The 22,518-nt window shown below is 44.7% G+C and overlaps 1 protein-coding gene across 1 annotated transcript in view; it reads left to right on the plus strand.

Moving 5' to 3' along the window:
* The window catches only part of LOC309565682 (NADH-cytochrome b5 reductase 2), a 46,038-nt gene that overhangs the window by 14,809 nt on the left and 8,711 nt on the right, over window positions 1-22,518 (plus strand). The window contains exons 4-6 of the mRNA XM_082270653.1: window positions 1,625-1,731; window positions 3,985-4,114; window positions 11,374-11,457. Of these exons, the coding sequence (XP_082126779.1) occupies window positions 1,625-1,731; window positions 3,985-4,114; window positions 11,374-11,457 (321 nt within the window). The remainder of the gene's footprint in view (window positions 1-1,624; window positions 1,732-3,984; window positions 4,115-11,373; window positions 11,458-22,518) is intronic.

The following is a 22,518-nucleotide window of genomic DNA, read 5'->3' on the forward strand; positions in this document are numbered from 1 at the left end:
TGAACCCATATTATATGGTTTTGGTAAGTCTAAAGGAAAAAGTCTTCAGAAAATCTTATAGTGTGTATGGCCCATAGGCATGTAGACGGATCCTGACTCCATGGTCACGATCTTGCCCGAACCTGGACCGGCTCTGTGATGTCAGCAGAGAGCAGATTTCAGCCCACTGTGTGCTGAAAACGGGTCACAGGAGTGCAAAACTAACTGTACTCCTGTGATCCATAGAAGAAGTACAGTCAAACGAGCAATGACTGTACTTCTATTTTCACCTATGAGTACGCAGATTGCGGTGTTCAGGGTTGCGCTCTGTACAGACTGCAGGGTTGAGGAGTGAATTACATACAGAGTGCAGGTTTTATAGGTGCGCTACGTACAGAATACAGAGATAAGAAGTACAGGGCATGCAGAGTTCAGGAGTGTACGGAGAACAGAGTCTTCCCCTCACCCCCCAAAAAGCTTCCTCACATCTCATCTGCCTGACTCTAGTACCTCCCAGCAGTGTAGGTGGCTCTGCGTGTGAGTGCATGGCATGCAGAGTAGGCAGGGATCTGCAAGAGCCGGAGGTGGCGGAACAGAGTTCCACCACATTGCAGCTGAAAAAAGCCCTGGGTGCGAGGGCCACATGAAATGGCCTGGCGGGCCGGATTCGGCCCGCGGGCCTTGTGTTTGACACCTGTGGTCTACCACATAAAATCCCAATAAGATACATTTACATGTTTGGTTGTAACATAACAAAATGTGGAAAATTTCAAGGGGTATGAATACTTTTTCAAGCCACTGTATGTGCTGAGTTCTGGGGTCTTCATACCTATTATGACCATTATGAGGGGTCCTCAATCTGCCTGTTAGATTTCCCTCATTTGTTTTATATTCTTGAGAATGTAATAGGAGTTAGATGGCACTTGCTTTATACCATGATGTCTGTCTATTACCAATAGTCCACAGAATGTTCACGTAAAAAGAGGAGTGGATTTACTAAAACTGGAGAGTGCAAAATCTGGTGCAGCTGTGCATGGCAGCCAATCAGCTTCTAATCTCAGCTTGTTCAATTAAACGTTGACAGTAAGGCCCCTTTCACACAGGTGCACCGCCCGACAAAGTCCGTTCTGCTCAGCGGGGGATCGATCCGCCGATCCCCGCTGAGCAGGCGGATGACAGCTCCGTCTCTGATGTGTGTGCAGAGACAGAGCTGTGAGATCCCCGCTGTCCTCTATGGGGAGATCGGATGAGAATGGACCGCCTGTCCATTCTCATCTGATTCGATCCTCCAGACAGATGGAAAATAGGGTTTCCATGCGTCCGGATTTCACGGACAGGATTGGATTGGAGAGCAGCCGGTGTCAGCAGACGTCACTGCTGACACCCGCTGCCCCATAGGGATACATTGAGCATCGGATCCGGTCCGCCTGAAAAACTGACAGGCGGATCGGATCGCCCGTGTGAAAGGGGCCTAAAACTTGGAAGCTAAATGATTTCTATACACAGCTGCACCAGATTTTGGACTCCAGTTTAAGTAAATCAACTGAATGTCTAAATATCTACAATTCTCTGGAATTAGCAAAATATGAAAATGAGCATTTTTTTTATTGAATATAACACTTTTATTACATATCATTTTTTACAGGACAGCACATCTACCTCTCAGCTAAAGTCAATGGCAGCTTGGTGGTTCGGGCGTACACCCCGGTGTCCAGTGATGAGGTGACCGGTCACGTTGATCTGGTTGTAAAGGTAAAATGTCTTTCTGTAGATACGAGTAAAGCTAAAGGTAATACTGAACAAGAGAGAGCTGGATTGGAAGGCCAGAGCATTTGTCCTCTTTGTTGGTGTAAACCCCCCTTTCACATCAGAGTCCCCTCTTCACATTAGAGTCCCACGTCCCCCCATTCCACATCAGAGTCCTTGGTTCCCAAATTTTATGTCCTTTTCCCCCTTCACATTGGAGTCCTCACCCCCCACTTTCACATCAGAATCCTCAGTCCCTTACTTTTGTGTCAGAGTCCCCCCCCTTCACATTGGAGTCCTCATCCCCCACTTTCATTTCCGATTCCTCAGTCCCCCACTTTTGTGTCAGAGTCCCCCCCCCCTCTTTTCACATTGGAGTCCTCATCCCCTACTTTCACATCAGATTCCTCAGTCCCCTACTTTTGTGTCAGTGCCCCCCCCCCCCTTCACATTGGAGTTCTCATCCCACATTTTCACATCACAGTCCTCAGTCCCCTACTTTTATGTCAGAGTCCTTTCCCCATTCACATTAGAGTCCCCATCCCCCACTTTCACAACAGATTCCTCAGTCCCCTACTTTTATGTCAGTGCCCCCCCCCCCCTTTCACATTGGAGTCCTCATCCCCCACTTTCACATCAGAGTCCTCAGTCCCCTACTTTTATGTCAGTGTCCTTCCCCCCTTCACATTAGAGTCCCCATCCCCCACTTTCACAACAGATTCCTCAGTCCCCTACTTTTATGTCAGTGCCCCCCCCCCCTTCACATTGGAGTTCTCATCCCCCATTTTCACATCACAGTCCTCAGTCCCCTACTTTTATGTCAGTGTCCTTCCCCCCTTCATATTGGAGTCCTCATCCCCCACTTTCACATCAGATTCCTCAGTCCCCTACTTTTGTGTCAGTGCCCCCCCCCCTTCACATTGGAGTTCTCATCCCCCATTTTCACATCACAGTCCTCAGTCCCCTACTTTTATGTCAGTGTCCTTCCCCCCTTCATATTGGAGTCCTCATCCCCCACTTTCACAACAGATTCCTCAGTCCCCTACTTTTATGTCAGTGCCCCCCCCTTTCACATTGGAGTCCTCATCCCCCACTTTCACATCAGAGTCCTCAGTCCCCTACTTTTATGTCAGTGTCCTTCCCCCCTTCATATTGGAGTCCTCATCCCCCACTTTCACATTGGAGTCCTCATCCCCCACTTTCACAACAGATTCCTCAGTCCCCTACTTTTATGTCAGTGCCCCCCCCTTTCACATTGGAGTCCTCATCCCCCACTTTCACATCAGAGTCCTCAGTCCCCTACTTTTATGTCAGTGTCCTTCCCCCCTTCATATTGGAGTCCTCATCCCCCACTTTCACATTGGAGTCCTCATCCCCCACTTTCACATCAGATTCCTCAGTCCCCTTCTTTTGTGTCAGAGCCCTACCCCCCCCCCCCCCCCCCCTTCACATTGGAGTCCTCACTTTCACATCAGAGTCTTGCATGCCATTTGGCAGGAAGCAGGGCAAGTGTAGACAAAGGTAGACTTCAGTTCCCTTCTGTAAGCTGGTGCAGCCCTGAATTATTGCCGTGTCTTCATGATGCTTGCTATTGTCCTGCCTGTACCATGGAAAAGCATAACAATGTGCAAAAATAATGAACACAGCATGGCACCTCTGATAAGTCCATGTGGCCCCTAAAGGTGCTGCAAAACCATAATTGATAAACGCTAGTGTAAAAAATATCTGATGTAACGCTGGTGTCCCTAAATAGTGGTACAGCCCTAATATAACCTCATTCAGAACAGGACTTGTAGACTGTGATAGGTGATGAGCTTTATATATTCATCTGCTCCATGGTCAGACCTGCTGTGATCACAGAGCCTGGTAGAGGAATGGAAGCCGTCCAGTATAATGTCCTTTAGGATGTTACTCTCTCCAAAAATTAAATAAAAGGTTGTGCACTTTATTTTAATAGAATATTTTAATACAATTATTGCTTTTGCAGTGCCATTGGCTAGGAAATCAAGTTTCTCTTTGCTCTGCGTTGGCCTAAAAAAGTTACTTTGTTACAGATTATATGAAACAATGGATGATTATACAAAAAAGAGACATGTATGTGTATTGTATACCCTCTACATTTTCTTGTAAACTGTCCACAGGCCAGGATGCACCATCCTGTGAATGTCACCATTTGGAATCTGGGGTTTAAATCTGGATTTTATTGGGATCTGCTGCAGGTTTTGGGAAATTCTAACAATCGTTGGTTCTGTCTTTCAGGTTTATTACAAAAATGTGAACCCAAAATTCCCAGATGGAGGAAAAATGTCCCAGTACTTGGACAGCTTAAAAATAGGGGACACTATTGACTTTCGGGGGCCCAATGGTCTTCTAGTCTACAAAGGAAAAGGTATGTCAAAAGGAAATTTGGGGGGGGTTCACTAAAACTGGAGAGTGCAAAATCTGGTGCAGCTCTGCATAGAAACCAATCAGCTTCCAGGTTTAAGCACTGGTTCACACTGCCGCAACTTGTCATGCGACTTGAAAATTCAAAGTCGCATGACAAATCGCACCCCATTAATGGTAGTTAAATCAAGTTGCTTCAACTTAGAAAAGGTTTCTGCACTACTTTTGGTATAACTTGAACATGACTTGGATTGACTTCAGTTAATCGCTTAAGGACCGCCCCATGTACATATACTGTGGCAGGGCGGCCCTTAGGGCTCTTTCACACTATGAGTCCGTCAGACTGACTCCGTTTATCTCAGCGGGGGATCGATCCGCCGATCCCCCGCTGAGCAGGAGGATGACAGCTCTGTCTCCGCGCTGTGTGCGGAGACACAGCTGTCATGTCCCCATGCATCTCTATGGGGGAATCGGATGGGAACGGACCGTCGGTCCGTTCTCATCAGGTCCGATTCACTGGACAGATGGAAAATAGGGTTTCCATCCGTCCAGATTTGACGGATCGGATCGGATGTCAGTGGACATGTCTCCGCTGACATCCGATCCCCCATAGAGATGCATGGGGGGGACCGTTCAGATCCGCCAAAAAAACTGACATGCGGATCTGAACGTCCGCCTGTGTGAAAGAGGCTTAAAGCGCAAAATCCCCTACCTGTATGTGATCTTCTTCTTCTTCGGCTCTGGAGGGCGCACGCATGTGCCACCGGAGCCCCACTCCCACTGTGATTGGACACAGCGGGAGCCAATTAACGGGTCCGGCAGACATGATAACCGGCAATCGTTCGTAGAGAGACAGAACATCGGTCTGCCAGAGAGAAAAATTGAGATTTCGTGTTTCTGCTAAGCAGAAACATGGATCTCTGTTTTCCTTTAGTCAAAGCACTCATAGGGAACACATTTAACCCTTTGATTGCCCCTGGTGTTAACCCCTTCTCTGCCGCTGTCAGTGACAGTGCATTTTTTTTTTTTTTTTTTTTTTTTTTAGCACTGATCACTCTATTGGTGTCACTAGTCCCCAAAAAGTGTCACTTAGTGTCAGATTTGTCTGCCGCAATATCACAGTCTCTCTAAAAATCACTGATCGCCACCATTACTAGTAAAAAATATTAAAAAAGAAATAAAAAGTCACAATCTATCCCATAGTTTGTAGACACTATAACGTTTGCGCAAACCAATTAATGTACGCTTATTGGGATTTTTTTTTTACCAAAAATAAGTAGAATACATATTGGCCAAAATTTCTGAAGAAATTAGATTTTTTACAATTTTTTTATTGGGTATGTTTTATAGCAGAAAGTAAAAAATATATTTTTTTGGAAAACTGGCGTTTTTTTTTTGTTTATAGCCCAAAAAATAAAAACCGCACAGGTGATCAAATACCACCAAAAGAAAGCTCTGTTTATGGGAAAATGAGGAAATTTTTTTGGGAACAGTGTTGCCAGTTGTCAGTTGAAGTAACGCAGTGTCGTATTACAAAAAATGGCCTGGTCAGGAAGGGGATAAAACTTTCTGGAGCTGAAGTGGTTAAAGATGTTGTATGCAAGCAGCGATGAAGTCATGCAAGGATGTCGGATTTGAAGTCGCTGCAGTATGAACCGGGGCTTATTGTCAAAGCTTAATTGAACAAGCTAAAGTTAGAAGCTGATTTGCTACCATGCACAGCTGCACCAGAGTCTGTGTGCTCCAGTAAATCTCCTCTATATAGTCTGTTGGTTTCTTCTCATTCTGAAAATTCTAGTTATGCCTCGTACACACGTACCGATCGTCGGCCGACCGATCGGCTGTCTTTTGTCCCCGGGCTGTCGTGTCCACTGAAAAGTGCAAAAGACTGCACACGAATTTTGTCCGCCGACTGCAGAAGTGATGTCATGCGATGGTTAACTTTCCCTGTGTTTTTTCTTTTCTGAGCATGCCCAGTCTTGCAAATCTGCTGTCTGTCGGCCGAATTCTGTACTGACTGGCGAACAATCGGCCGTTCTGGTGTCGGCATACAAAAATTTTAATGCTTGCACGACAGATTCTGTTCGGCTGAAAGTGCGCTGTCGGCTGTCGGAAGCATCATACTAACAAGCCGAAAATCGGCCGATCGGTCGTCGGCCGAATCTTTTCGGCCGACAATCTGCACGTGTGTACGGGGCATTACTTGGTTGTCATGCTGACCCCCTCTGTCTTTAACCACTTCAGCTCTGGAAGGTTTTTACCCCTCCAAAATTTTTTGAGATTCGGCACTGCATTACTTTAACAATTGCGTGGTTGTGCGACACTGTACCCAAATACAATTGAAGTCTTCTTTTTCCCACAAATAGACCTTTTTTTTTGGTGGTATTTGATCACCTTTGCGGTTTTTAGATTTTGCACTATAAAAAAAAAAAGAGCGTCAATTTTGAAAAAAACACAATATTTTTTACATTCAGCTATAAAACATTCCCAATAAAAAAATTTTAAAATCAAATTTTTTATCAGTTTAGGTCAATTTGTATTATGCTACATATTTTTGGTAAAAAAAATCCCAAAAAGCTTACTTTAATTTTGCGCAAAAGTTATAGTGTTTACAAACTACGGGATAGATTTTTGGTCATTTTATTTATTTTTTTATTAGTAAATGGTGGCGATCAGCCAGACTGCGACATTGCTGCGGACAGATTGGACCCCTAACGGACATTTTTGACACTTTTTGGCGGACTAGTGACGTTAATACAGTATTCAGTGCTAAATAATATGCACTGTTACTGTATAAATGACTCTGGTGGGAAAGGGGTAATCAAAGGGGTAAAGTGTGAGCCTAATTATGCTTACTAACTTTGGGGGGGGGGGGGGTTCTATGACAGGCACAAAGAGATCTGTGTTTCAGCTTAGCTGGTAATTCGGGGGGGGGGGGGCAGCAAACCAATGCACCCCTCCACCCCGTCGGTCGGTAGGTCGGTCGGTCAGCAGGCAACCCCCCCCCCCCGAACGGTTTGCCTCCTTACCTCCTCCTTCCTCCTGTCTGAGCCGGGGAGTGCTGGATGGCTGAGCCGCTGTGCTGGTCCTCCAGCCATGTGTCTTCTGCCTCTTCCTGGCCATTGGCCAGTAAGATCGCTTCTCCTTTTGGCCAATCGGGAAAGGGGGTCTCACAACCCTCTTCCTGATTGGCAGGGAGGAGAGTCAGTGTGACAATAGCAAATATTAATTCGCTATTGCCATATAATTGGGTGGGCTCAGGGAGCAGTGCTCTACGCCCCAAGCCCACCCTTTTTTGAAGCCTATTAGAGCCTCTGGCTCTAATCACATGCTTAAAAAAAAAAAAAAAACCCTATTGGAATCCATGCGTCCGGCACCCTGCATATAGATTAGGGGGCCGGATGCATTGATAGGGGGGCAGCGCCCCTGCACCCCCAATGGACGGGCCGCCACTGGTACCAAGTGGTACCCATGTTTAGATTCCTATGCATTCAGGGGCAAATTCTGGGGAAGCAGGTCTCCTACATTCCAGGCATTCATCCCTGAAGGCAAAGGGCCACTCTGTACACTGTTCAGCCCAGTTGAACCTTTGGTAGGCTACCTGCAGTAGGGCTGGACTGCACAGCAGCCAGACAGCCACGTGTGCATGGGAAATTACAAAGCAAATCTATGAGTTGGCCCCCCTATCAAACACAATGCCCTTGCTGTGTGGCTGATAGCTTAATGTGCAGTTGTAAAGCAGTTAGGTAGAGTTTTTGTAGTAGCTAACCTGTTTGAAGTCCAGATTGTGTGACAACCATGGCTGCTTCATAGACACAGTGGAGAAATTAGTGTAGCTTTGAAGGGGCAGAATGTGTATTATTTTCAGGGTCCCCAGGTGAAAATAAAATGGTAAAAAGCTTAAAAAAAAATGCACTCTCCACATCTAAGGACTGGTAAGCTGCAATACATTACATTTCGTATTTGGGATTACATACACCAGTGGCGGCTGGTGCTCCATGAGCCGGGGGGGGGGGGTGGGGGGTGTAAGGGGGGTGGTGTAGTCTGACAGACCACACCAGCCCGCACACCATACCCCCCCCCCCCCCCTTCAGACCACACCAGCTCCAGCCCACACACCATACCTCCCTCCCCCCCCCCAGTCGCCGGCTCACTCACCCTGGACTGACATGTGGAGGGCAGGCTTCCCCCTCTGTCTCCTCCTTGGGCCGGGCTTCCCCTGTGTCTCCTCCCTCCTCCTCCTCATTGGCCAATAGCATGGCTTCTCCTGTCGGCCAATCAGGAAACAGGTCTCAGGACCCTCTTCCTGATTGGCAAGGAGCAGAATCCGTGTGACAATAGCAAATATTAATTCACTATTGTCACACAACTGGGTGGTCTCGGGGTGCAGTGCTCTGTGCTCCAAGCCCACCCTTTTTTGAAGCCTATTAGAGTCTCTGGCTCTAATCATGTGCTTAAAAAAAAAAAAACCCCATTGGAATCCATCTGTCCAGCGCCCTGCATGTAGATTAGGGGGCCGGATGCATGGATGGGGGGGGGGGCCGCCACTGACATACACTACAATGTATAGTAAAAATATAGAAGAGCAAGAATGTAAAAATTTGAGAGTCACTTCAGAAATTAATTTAAATTGGAAGTTCAGCCTAAAACTAACTCTAAATCTACTGGCAGCCACATTCTAAGACTTATCTATCTCCAGGGGCAGATGGCTGTGAAATGCCTGGGATGTGACGTCACCTATAGACTTACTATGAGGCTTCCGTTGCCAGCTGCCTCTCCTGCGCACGCCTACGCAGAGAATCTGTCGCTGACAGCTCAGCGTGGGACCGGACCGGAGCGGCTGCAGTTTTTTGCTTTACAGCAGGGGTCTTTAAACTGCTGCCAAAGGGCCGGACGTGGCCCTTTCCTAACCTTCACTTGGCCCTTTGGGCAACATTGCTCCCATTAATATGAGGCACTATTCCTCCTACTAACAACAACAATGGGCCACTATTTCTTCCACTAATACCAATGATGGGGCACTACTCCTCCTCCTACTGACCACCAACACTGGGGCCGTGTTTATTCTCACCGATACTGGGCCTGGGACATTTTAAACCCCCACTGGCCACAAATCCGGCCGCCCTAAAGTCTGAAGGACAGTAAACTGGCCCTTTGAAAAGTTTGGAGACCCCTGCTTTACAGGGTTAGATAGATTAATCTTAGAATGTGGCTGCTAGTAGATTTAGAGTAATGGAAGGAATACACGATAAGAAAATCGTACGAAAATTTGCTTTCAGCGAACGATCAGCCGATTTTCTACTTGTTGATGCCCAGCAATCAATACCCCATATCAGTATTATGAACGAAAAAGACAGATTGAAAAAATTGAAAAATTCTATTGTATCGTTTGCAAACGAACGATTTTCTATTCGTTAGTGTGAAGGTCATCAGTGGAAAATCTATAGAACATTATCACGCATGAACGGAAATAGTTGGTGACCCAGAAACAGTGTTCAAGAACAAAGACTCGTAAACACTAATGAAAAATTCCAAATAAACAAGGCAAAAGAAATGTTAGGAAAAATGTATATACGGTTTCAACGCTGGTCCCTTCAATGAAGAGCGTAGGAACATTCTGGGAGGAAGGGTGTGGCTACAAGATCACACGCACATTACATCACTTCCACTTGCACGTGAAACGTCAACACTACGTATGAAATCGATTGCTCTTTGAAAGATTTTTTTCGATTGTTAATGTTGGCAACGATTTTGACCAACAAACGCTGTTTTGTTGGTTGGCGATCGAACGATTGGTCGATATTTGAACCGTGTATTACAGTAGTTAGATTACCGGAAGATTTTTCACCTTAATGACCAGACCATATTTTGCTATTCAGCACTGCTTTAATTTAACGGACAACTGCGCAGTTGTGGCGACGCTGTACCCAAATAAAATTGATGTCCATTTTTTCCCACAAATAGAGATTTCTTTTGGTGGTATTTGATCACTTGTGCGATTTTTATTTTTTGCGCTATAAACAAAAAAAGAGCGACAATTCTGAAAAAAAAAAAACAATATTTTTCACATTCTGCTATATAGCATTCTCAAAAAAAAATTTTTAAATCTCAGTTTTTAACATTTTAGGCCAATTTGTTTTCCACTACATAATTTAGGTAAAAAAATCGCAATAAGCGTATTTTGATTGGTTTGCACAAAAGTTGTCACATCTACTAACTACGGGAAAAATTTGTCATTTTTATTGTTTTTTTTTTTTTTATTTTCACTAGTAATGGCAAATATGCACTGTTACTGTAATAATGATACTGGCAGGGAAGGGGTTAATATTATGGGTAATCAAGGGGTTAAATGGGAGCCTAGGGGAGTGATTCTAACTGTGGGGGGGGGGGCGTGGCTTGTGAAATGAACATAGAGACCTGTGTTCCTATATAGAAGGATCACAGGGGCTCTGTGATCATTCCAGGAAGAAGAACGGTCAGCTGTGTTTACAACAGCTGACCCCTCTTCTCTCTCAGCGGGGAACAATCACGATTGTCAGGCGGCAATCTGAGCCACCTGCCCCGTGCATCGGCTTCCCCGCTGCCGACTGGGGGTGGTAGCGCGCTCTCGCCGCCTAGCTGCCTGCGCACGACCGACAAAGGTCTACGTCGGTTCGCGCAGGAGAGCCACATTGCCGCAGTAAAAAGGTGGCAGCCAGTCGGGATCCAGTTAAGCTGAACTTCCACTTTAATATAATTCAGCTTACCGGTCCTTAGATGTGATGGCAACATTTGAATCCTTTTTTACGACCCACCTCAACACACTTCCTGTCCTAGGGTGACAACGCTCTCTCACTGTGTCTAAAGTGTTGCCAACCTAGGACAGAAACTTGTACTAGGACTACAGAACACCCCCTCTCCTCATTGCCATAATATAAGGGGAGGTGTTCTATAGTCCATGGAGAAAACTGTGATCAGTGTTAGCTGATTACAGTACAGCAGATACAGCGCACAAGTTATTAGCTTACTTGATGTATAAAGGGATCTGCAGGTATTTTTTGCACGTACTGAACAGATAAAACAAAACACTTTCAATGCTATATTTATTGGACAAAAAGTGAGCAGATCAGAGAAGTTGGTTGTAAAGAGTTTGCATACAACTTTAGGGTAACCACTGCGATAATAAGTCAAAATATCTGCTTATTATTAATATACTATACTTCCCTTTTATAAATGATTTGTACCTGTATACAGAGCTGTCTGTAATCACTGGTTTTCTTGCAGGTAAATTCGCCATCCGACCGGACAAAAAGTCTGAACCTCAGCTAAAGACCACAAAACACATTGGGATGCTGGCAGGGGGGACTGGTAAGTTCTGTATTGACCTCTTACCCGATTAATGCCCTATGACCAGTTTAACCCCTTCACCCTGACAGTATGCAAATAAGCAGCCCCACTGGACTGGGCTTTTTTCCGTGGGGCAGAAAATTTGCGTACCTCCCTTTGTGCTGGGAGTGCACTGCGCAGCGCGCTCCCAGTGCAGAGTCCGGTTGTCTCACTGAGAGCCCCGAGTCCCGTTCTAAGGATCTGGACCAGAAACGGCCACTTCTGGGTCACCTGATCGCTGTGATAACCTCTGATTGGCTAGCACAGTGATCAGAAGCCCACCCCTGTTTTTTCGGTCTCAGTGAATGGACGAAAGATATACATTGTATCATTCTCTGTCCTTGCAAAGATAAAAAAAAAGTGTGTGAAGAAAAAATAAAGTAATAATAAAATAATAATAAAAAAAAAAAAAAATACCTAGATCAAGGTTTTATCTAGATCAGTGCCAGGGGTTAGTGTTTGGGTCAAGACCAAGGTCAAAGGTCAGGGTCAGTATTTTTTTTAAACAGTGTAGGGTTTAGGTTTTTTTGTCAGTGTGGGGTTTATTTATTAAAGCTAGAGAGGGCAAAATTAGTCACAATTCTACAGAGAAACCAATCAACTTCTAACCTCGGCTCGTTTAATCAAGCTTTAGCAATAAAACCTAGAATCTGATTGGTTTCTCTGCAGAATTGTGACTCATTTTGCCCTCTCGCTTTAATAAATAAACCCCTTAGTCTCAGTGTGTTTTAGGTAGGATTTAAAAAAAGCAAAATGCACACTATTGATTCTGGGCTAACATACACCTATGTGGTATTGCTGTGACCGTCAGAAGCAGGAAAATATATTTTCAGTTGTTCTTTGGTGGTAGGTTATGGTAGTAGCAAGAAATTTACAGTTAAATGTAAAAAAAAATATTTTTCTCCTTCGTTCATTGACAGACACAGCTCCTGATCTTCTTAACCATTGGGTTATACTGCCCCCTACAGGAGTAGAACATTAGGCAGAAAAAAAATTTGGCTACTCCTACGGGCAGTCAAAGGGGGTATACTCGTTCTCTCTGCTATAGGTACTTTTCTGCCTAGTCAGGAGAAGGGACCTAGTTCCTTGCTGGGATCTCTGGTCCTGGCAATTTTTTTTTCTTTTTAGATAGATTTTTTTCTCCTGGTTTCTTCCTAAGAGATCTACAATCAACTGATTGTTTTCAGGGGTTTTACTCAAACCTGTTTACAGTCCTCAGGAAGGAAGGCAAGGTGCATCCAATTCTGGACCTCAAGGCGCTGAACTGCTTTGTGCGTGTGCAGAAGTTTAGAACGGAGTCTATTCATACGGTGGTGGCTTCCCTTCATCAGGGGGATTTTCTTGCCTCCATCGACATCAAGGACGCTTACCTTCACATTCCAATATGTGTCGGTCACCAGCGCTTCCTCTGCTTTGCCGTGGGAGAGGAGCATTATTAGTTTGTGGCTTTACCCTTTGGTCTCTCTTCCACTCCTCGGTTCTTCACAAAAGTGTTGGTCCTGGTGCTAGCATTGTTACGTCAGCGGGGGATCACGGTCCTGGGCTACTTGAATGACCTTCTTCTGTGAGAAGAGTCTCCTACTGCGCTGGTGGAAAAACAGAAAAATCACCATATGGACCCTGAAGGAGTTCGGCTGGATTCTGAATCTTCAGAAGTCTGCCTTGGTTCCTTCCACGAAGCTAGACTATTTGGGTCTGACTCTAGACTCAGCCTTAGCCAGAGTACTCCTTCCTCTGGAAAAACTGCAGGCTGCAATTCACCTCTTGCTGTTCAGCAGATGGTAGTCCCTCCGGACTTGCATGGCGGTGCTGGGCCTGATGGTGTCGACCTTCGAGGCAATCCCATTTACACAGTTCCATACAAGGTCCCTGCAAAGGGAGATTCTGATCAAATGGGACAAGACTCCGCAGTCCCTGGACAACCAAATGCAGCTGAGCCAGAAGTTCGTGGCACGGTCATGGGATCCTCTGGGGGACGCCACAGACGTGGTGGTGGTCTCGTGGGGTCAATATCGTCTGATTTATGCCTTTCCTCCTCTTAAGCTTCTGCCAAGACTTCTACACAGGATCAAGGCAGAAGGGATTCCAGTCATCTTAGTGGTCCCGGACTGGCCTCGCCGGGCCTGGTTCGCTGATCTGGTGTGGCTGGTCGCCGACGTTCCTTGGAAGCTTCCTCTCAGGGAGGATCTGCTGTCCCAAGGGCCAATCTTCCATCCTGCTTTACAGTCACTGGCTTTGAAGGCTTGGTTGTTAAAGCCAGGTGCTGAAGGATAGGAGTTTGTCTGAATCAGTGATTCAACTGCTGTTAAAAGCTAGGAAATCTACTTCTAGGAAGATCTATCAATGCACTTGAAAGACGTACAAAGCGTGGTGTGAGTCTCTTGGGGTTCATCTTCGCTCCTTCTCGGTGGCTTGGATCTTTACCTTCCTTCAATGGGGGGGTTGAACAGAAATTTGCCTTGTGTACCATCAAGGGCCAGGTGTCGACTTTGGCTGTCTTCTTCCAACGACCCTTGGCCACACACTCCCTGGTGTGTATCTTTCTTCAGAGTGTTCGACATTTGGTTCCTGCAGTGCGGTCTCCGTTGCCGCCTTGGAACCTCGATTTGGTGCTTTCGGTTCTCCAGAAGCCTCCCTTTGAGAATCTACGAGAGATTCCCTTGCTTACGCCATCTCAGAAGGTGGCTTTTTTGGTGGCTATCACCTCTGGGCGCAGGTTGTCGGAAATGGTGGCGTTATCCTGTCGTTCACCTTACTTGGTGTTTCACAGAGATAAGGTGGTTCTTCGCCCCTGTCCGTCATTCCTTCCAAAGGTTGTCAGAGGCAGCGGTAAGGAGGGGGGTTCGGTCAGAGGCAGCGGTGGTGGTCGGGGGGGGCTAGGTTCAGCCAGAGGCAGCAGTGGTGAGAGGGGTTCAGTCAGAGGCAGTGGTGGTGGTGGGGGGGGGGTTCAGACAGAGGCAGCGGTGGGAAGGGGGGTTCAGTCAGAGGCAGCGGTGGTGGTCGGAGGGGGGGGGGGTTCAGTCAGAGGCAGCGTTGGTGAGAAGGTTCAGTCAGAGGCAGCGGCGATGGAGGTGGGGGGTTCTGACACAGGCAGCGATGGTGGGGAGGGCTTAGTCAGAGGCAGCGGTGGTGAGGGGGGTTCAGACAGAGGCAGCGGTGGTGGGGGGGTTCAGACAGAGGCAGCGGTGGTTGTGATGGGATCAGTGGTGCTGACACTTACTTGCTCCTAGTGTCAGTTGTGCCTACAGTGATGCCTCTTCCAACATGGGGTCTTCGTGCACAGCAGAAAGCTCCTCCCCCTTCACACAGTTGGCTGTCAGCTGGTCAGCTGACTTTCTCCTGCAGTTTCTGCCTCCTGTCCCGACATGGCATCTATCTACAGCAATAGGGGGAAGCCACGGAGAGAATGGGTGGGTGGTCCGCTGTGTGGGTATGGCGACTTCTGTCATTACCTCTAACAGCAGCAGCGCCAGGCCCCCTCACAGTGGGATAAGCTGCGGCCCTCTTACAGTGAAATAAGCAGTGGAACGGGCAAAGCAGAGCAGGTTGGCGAACGAGCTGGAGTTCTGCCACTGTCTTGGGCGTCAGTTTGCCGCTCCTCTGAAAGTGCTGCCCGGGTCCAATGGACCCACCGGGACCCATGGTAGGGCCAGCCCTGTTTACCAAATTTACTTAGCTCTAGAGCAACTGTACTTGTAGGGTGTAAATGCACTTTGCAAAGTGCACTGTCTATTTGCTAAAAATTTGTAAATCCACCCCTATGGGTCTGTTTGCACCTTACTCTGCATTCATATAAAACAGTCCAAAACAATTTCAAAACTGTTTTACATGTACGATGACAGACAAAAGACAGAACGATCCACACAGACATTTTGGTACTCGTTTGTGGAGTATGGATGCCGGGCCGTAATTAGACCTAGGCATGGTCATATTTCCATTACATATTTGCTAATATTACATCTTATACACTAAACATTTTTTGTTATACTGCTCCATCCCCCACCTAGAATACTGTGAAATGTATAGATAAATATGTAAAGCTGTCTGCAGGCCCATGTGCCTCATGGTAAAACCAACCCTGGTCATGGGGCTTACAACAGCTAAATATGCTCATGTTTCCCCAGGGTATCTTACCCCATTCCCATATGACCCTTAACACTTACCCTAAGATTACCCCTAACACAGATACACACACCCGTTGGTGCCTAAACCTACCCTTGACACTGCTGCCTGGCGCCCTGATCCCCTCTGTCCCCTGCTTTAAAATCCCAGCACTTCTGGGTGCAGGGGGAACATGGGCCACTTGCCCTCCACTTTTATAGTGATAGGGATTGAGTGGCCAATGGTTGGGCTTGGAGGTGGGGTGTGCCATATGGGGTGCAAGAACCAGCATTACTGGTTTGTCTCTTTATACATTGGTGACCCTTTGGGTGTGCTGGATGGCAGCAGCTCTGGTGGTAAGTTTAGATACCAGAGGGTGGGGTTGTGTTTTACTTTCATGATACATTTAAAGTTATTGTAGTATTTTTTTTTAAAACAAACATCTCTATATTACCTGCTCTGTGCAATTAAAATGCACAAAGCAGTCTTGAACCTCCTCTTCCGGTCCCCTGCTGGCACTCTCTGCCCAGTACTCCCACGGGAAGCTGCTCTTCGTGGGGGCACTCGTGCATGCTCACTCCCGAGCGTCCACTGGTGCGTCCATTGACACAGACAGCGAGACTCCTCTCCGCCCCCACTCCCTTGTCACTAGTTTTGATTGACTGCACTGGGAGCCAATGGCTTCTGGTGCCTTACCAAAGCCAGTGAGACCTGGAAGTGAGGGGAGAGAAGAACTGCAGACGTACACAGTGCTGGATCAAATGAGGGCTTGGGTAAGTATAAGTCTTTTCGATTGTAAGCTCTAATGAGCAGAATACTCTGATTCCTCCTGTATTGAATTGTATTGTAACTGTACTGTCTGCCCTCATGTTATAAAGCGCTGTGCAAACTGTTGGCGCTATATAAATTGTGTATAATAATAATATAAAAGCCATGCCTAACCTAAACATTTTTTACCTAATGCATTTATTGCATTAGGATAAAAAAACGTTTAGGCTTTAGAACCACTTTAACACTAACAACCAGCTTCTGTCGAACGACCTTGTTGGAAAACCAGCCAATGGCTGCAGCGCCGATCTGTATATTCTGGTGGGGGGAGGGGAGTCCCACTGTCGGAATACAATAGCGCAGCTGGGGAAATCCCTGCATTCCCATCACTTGTATCGATGTGGGGATCTGTCCGTTTTTTTTCCGTTTAACCCTCTAGTCTAGTTGAACAGAAAAAATAAAAAATACTGTACATGTATACCCTGCCCCTAACATTTATCTTACACAAATGTAAGCCTTAAGCCTCTCTGAAGTTTAACCTTATGGGTTTACCTCCTTACCCTAATGTAATCCCTACCCTAATTTCTAATACCAAACTAACCTTTTCTGCAGCATTCTAGCTTCATGCTGTGCCCAAACTAGCGGTGCAGAAAACCGTTCTATGATGAAAATTAGCAGGGCCAATTCATTGCCACTTAAAACGAATGATCCGTAGACATTTTGATAAATTGAGTCTATTGTGTATAGGAATGATAGATTAGACTGTACTTCCCTGTATTTACCATTGAGTAACAAGGCATTACATTTCAGTGAGAACTTTCTCCATGATCGGTTTACAGACTTTTGGTGCCAAAGGAAGAAAAGAATATAAAAAGGCTGAAAAAAAAAACTGTAGACGAAGCCCTGATTCACACCGGTGCAGCTTTAAAATCGTATTACTTTAACATGATTTCAAATCTGCAGATCAGTGGACTTTCGATTTCATTGCGGCTTGTGACTTCATTTAACAGAAGTCCAAGCAAGTCGCAATGAAATCCCCAAAAAGCAGTACAGTAAACCCCCATTATATCGCGGTTCAGTTTTTGCGGCCCCAGTATTTTGCGTTTTTTTTCTGTAAGACCTATTAATGTTATTTTACTAATTAAATCATTGTTAATTAAGTATTTTTTCTATTGCACTTGCTCTGTCTTTTAGTATCGTTTATGTGTTTAAATGAGTTTCCTTTGTTTTAGTGCCCATTCACACTACCGCGACTTGTCAAGCGACTGGTCAGCCTGACAAGTCGCGGCCCATGCAGTGCTACGGGAACCGTTCTAATAGGAGCGGCTTAAGTCGCTCCGACTTAGAAAGTAGTTCCTGTACTACTTCAGGGCGACATCGGAGCGACTTGCATTGACATTGTCATTATATGAAGTCCGTGCAAGTCGCGCCGAAGTCGCGGTGCACGCTACTTCACAGGTCGCCCCCAAAGTCGTGCCGCGGTATTGTGAACCGGCACTTAAAAGTGTGTTTAAAGACCTTAAAATGCTTTTAAAAGTACAGTGAAAGCTATAAAAACATGCCTACAGTGTATGTAAATAGGGTATTTCTATTTTGCGGATTTTCACTTATTGCTGGTAGGTTTGGAACGTAACCCCCGCGATGGAGGGGGTTTACTGTACATGAACCCTTTTTCAGAGCTGCAACGATTTGAACAGTTCCATTGCCGGTAAAAAGGGAGGGCTTCTCATGCCATTTTGAACTGTCGGATCGCATGACAAATCGAATGAGCCAGCTAAATCCCATTTGAAGTCAAAGAAACAGATATTGTACTAACAACCTCCATTTTTATGGTCCCCACACTCAAGGTTAAAAGTCAAATGGCAACAGAGTAATGCTGGCCATTCACAGAATTTCATTAAAAATTGATTGTTTTTGAAATGTTCGTTCAATTTAACATGCTGCAGACCATGATCATTTATTAACCACAAATCAAAGGAGAAGGATGGAAATGTATTTATTTATTACAGGTACTTATTTAGCGCTTTCAGTGTTCGCAGCACTTTTAAAAATTTAGGAGTTGATTTACTAAAACTGGAGCGTGCAAAGACTAGTGTAGCTGTGCATAGAAACCAATCAGCTTCCAGTTTCTTTTTTTGGCAAAGCTTAAGGCCCCTTTCACACAGGCTTTCCGATCAGGTCCTGTCAGTTTTTCAGACGGACCTAATTGGATGCTCCATGCACCTCTATGGAGCAGTGGATGTCAGCAGGGACATGTCCGCTGCTATCCGATCCGATCCTATCTGTGAAATCCAGAGGGATGGTAACCCTATTTTCCATCCGTCTGGCGGATTGGATGGGATGGGATCGGATGAAAATGGACAGGCGGTCCGTTTTCATCCGATCTCCCATAGAGGAGAGCGGGGATCTGACAGCTCCGTCTCAGCACAGTGAGCAGAGACAGATCTGGTATCTGCCTGCTCAGCCGGGATCAGCGGATCGATCCCCCACTGAGCAAATTGGAGTCCGCCGGGCAGAAAGCCCATGTGAAAGGACCCTAACTGAACAAGTTGAAGCTAGAAGCTGATTGGCTACCATGCTCAGCTGCACCAGATTTCCCACTCTCCAGTTTTAGTAAATCAGCCCCAATATTGTACGTTAACATCAGTCCCTGCCCTTTGATGCCAATCTAAGGTCCCTAACTCACATTCATACATATATATATATATATATATATACTAGGGCCATTTAGACAGGAGCCAATTAACCTACCAGCATGTCTGTGGAGTGCAGGAGGAAACCGGTGTGCCCAGACGCAGGCACAGGAAGAACATGCAAACTCCATGCAGGTGGTGCCATGGTTGGGATTTGAACCAAGGAAGGACCCTTTAGCTGCTAGGATTTTTTTTCCCCGTGTTTCTTATCAGAAAACTGTGAATGTGGTTTCTTATTGTGAAAAATCATATGCACTGTGGTACACAACGGAAATATAACTTTATTAAGATTTTTCTTTTGTGGAAAGGACAGTCCTCTCAGTGATCAGCACTGTCCTGATGCTCCCCCTCTATGATCTGACACACCTCCCTCTCTTACGTTTCAATAAAGATCTGTGCAAGGACATGTGATGAGGGGTGTGGCTGCTACTCAGCTATGCCAGCACAGAACACTGGAGTGGGAGGGCAGGAAGCAGCAATTTAACCTTCCTAGCGGTATTCCCGAGTGTGACTCGGGGTAAGATTTTAGTGCCAAAAGCGGTAACCCCGAGTCACACTCGGGGTAGCGCTAAGAAGATCGCTGGATGCTGGAGGAGGTTTTACTTACCTTTTCTCCGGGATCCAGCGAAGACTGCGAGCGGTGTGCGGCGGCGGAGCTTCCTCCCGATCGCCTGCGAGCCCCGGCTTCCGTCTCCGGCGACGTGACGTCCGCCGGGGGGTGGAACCGGCGGCAAATTCAAATGTAAAATGCACCAAACACACTGATACCATTCAAAATAAAATAAAATCACATTACATTACCCCCCAGTGCCCTTTCCTGCAGTTTTACTGTACTTTTTATGTAAATATATGTGTATATATATACATATACAGTATACATATATATATATATTTATATACAGTATACACACATATATATATACACACACATATATATATATATACACACACATATATATATATATATACACACATATATATATACACACACATATATATATATATATATATATATATATATACACACACACACACACACACATATATATATATATATATATATATATATATATATATATATATATATACACACACACACACACACACATATATATATATATATATATATATATATATATATATATATATATATATATATACACACACACATATATATATATATATATATATATATATATACACACACACACACATATATATATATATATATATATATATATATACGTAATTCTTGTGAATGAGCAGCCCAAACCAACTGTATACATTATATACATATATATATATATACGTATATATATATAATATATGTATACATACATATATATATATAATATATATAATAAATGTATACAGTTGGTTTGGGCTGCTCATTCACAAGAATTACATGCAAAATAATGGTACCGCTTTCAGCACCTAAAATCCAAAAGAATCATCCCGCCAGGGAGGTTAAGGGATTTTCTAGCAAAAACCAGTCAGAAATCATAACATGCAGGGTTTCAGGACTGTAAGGCCTCGAGCACACAGGACATTTTTACAGCTGCTGTTAGGGGCGTCCGACATTTTTTTTACTGCCTCTAAACGCCCTTCTATGTTAGCCTATGTCCATGCACACATAAACTTTCGGATGCGTTTGGAGGCATAAGTGTTTAGGGGCAGTAGAAAAAAACGGCAGCCTGGGTGACCAGGAGCAGAGGCTGTTTAGCTGCAAAAGTGCAAAATGCCAAAAAACGTGGCTAAACGCTGTAAGAAGCTTTTAGCCACTTTTGGTGGTTTTAGACGTTTTTACAATATTGGGAGTGTTTTTACTGTAAACTAAAAAAAAAACTAGCACAAAAGCCCAGAAACGCTAGTCAAAAACGTGGCTAAAAGTATGTTGCTTTTTCCTGGCAGCAGCACTGGTGTCTTTTAAACGTCCTGTGTGCAGGAGGCCTAAGGAGATAAAAAGGTGTGGGGCTTTAATTGGACTTTTTTTGATGTCAGATCACATTGACTATAGACTGCATTTGTTCATATCTGACATCTTACTATTAGTAAGTCCTATTAGTATTAGAGCCTGATGTGCACAGTTCTGTCTGTGTACTCGGTAAAATGCTATGTGGGTGTTGTATGTACAGAAAATTAGATAAACTGTATATTTTTTGAAGGTGATTAGTGTATGTTTTTAGTGTGATTTAGGAAGTAATCAGATTTATAATAGGTAGTCTATGATTCTCGGCAGCACAGAGTGAATAGTTTAGGTCAGATTACTCTCATGTTTGCACAAGGCCAAAGGTAATGCTCAGCAGGTTGCTGGTTTATGCAAGGTTGCACGTAGTCCCTGGGCTGATCAGCTGAGCAGAGACAGCAACATTCTGTATTTAAAGGTACACGCAAAATTGAAAATTTAAGCCACATTTTATGTGTGTTATATTTGGAATAAAACTTCATTTTTAAGGATAAAAAAAATAAAGATAGGCCACTCTTTAGATTGAATAAAGGCATTTCCAGGCACCGAAGTCTATTCCCTGTACAGTAAACCCCCGCTCCATCGCGGTTCAGTTTTTGCGGTCCCGGTATATTGCGTTTTTTTCTGTAATATTATTTTACTAATTAAATCATTGAAAATTAAATATTTTTGTGTTTTCCATAGCTCTTGCTCTGTCTTTCAGTATCATTTATGTGTTTAAATGAGTTTCTATTGTTTTAAAAGTGTGTTTAAAGACCTTAAAATGCTTTTAAAAGTATAGTGACAGTTAAATAAACATGCCTACAGTGTATTTTAATAGGGTTTTTCTATTTCGCGGATTTTCACTTTTCGCGGGTGGGTCCGGAACGTAACCCCCGCGATGGAGGGGGGTTTACTGTATTGGGAATGGTTACTTGCATTCATTTCCTATGGAGCATTCTCTATTTTCCCTTTTCCGATAACAATGTGGCAAGCGGTGGCGCCCTATATATAAAAAAGATGAGTAGCCGCCCCTTTTAAAGGTGATAAATCACTGCTAAATTGTGCGAAGAATAGAAAAGGTGTTGCCGCTTCACCATGTGTACTCATAAATGGACATATTAAGTTATTAAGGGGCCATCTGAGACCACATGACCTATAGATATAGTAATATACAATTGATGCAAAGGTAATAATCAACAAATTGAAGACAAACAATGAATAAATCCAATGTGACTGTGCCCAACACCAATATCAAAGTGCTTCTGGATTTGTATGTCTTCTAATTGCTTCACCATGGGTACTCAGATGATATGGTAACTCACCAGAGATGTTTGACCCCTTTTTACAGAAGGTCAAAATGCTGTTTTTTTTGGAAACCACATTGGTTTCTAAGCTGGCAACATTCCACTCCAATAATCCCTTGGGTTGTAGCTAAAAAGGTAGGAAATGTACTCCACCAGGGACACAGAGAAGGACGTTAGAGTATAGTAAGTTTTTTTTATGTTAAAAAGACATAAAAAAAAAATATATATA

The sequence above is a fragment of the Pelophylax lessonae genome, assembly GCF_965119305.1.
Source record: "Pelophylax lessonae genome assembly, chromosome: 10".
In the NCBI taxonomy this organism is placed as follows: domain Eukaryota; kingdom Metazoa; phylum Chordata; class Amphibia; order Anura; family Ranidae; genus Pelophylax; species Pelophylax lessonae.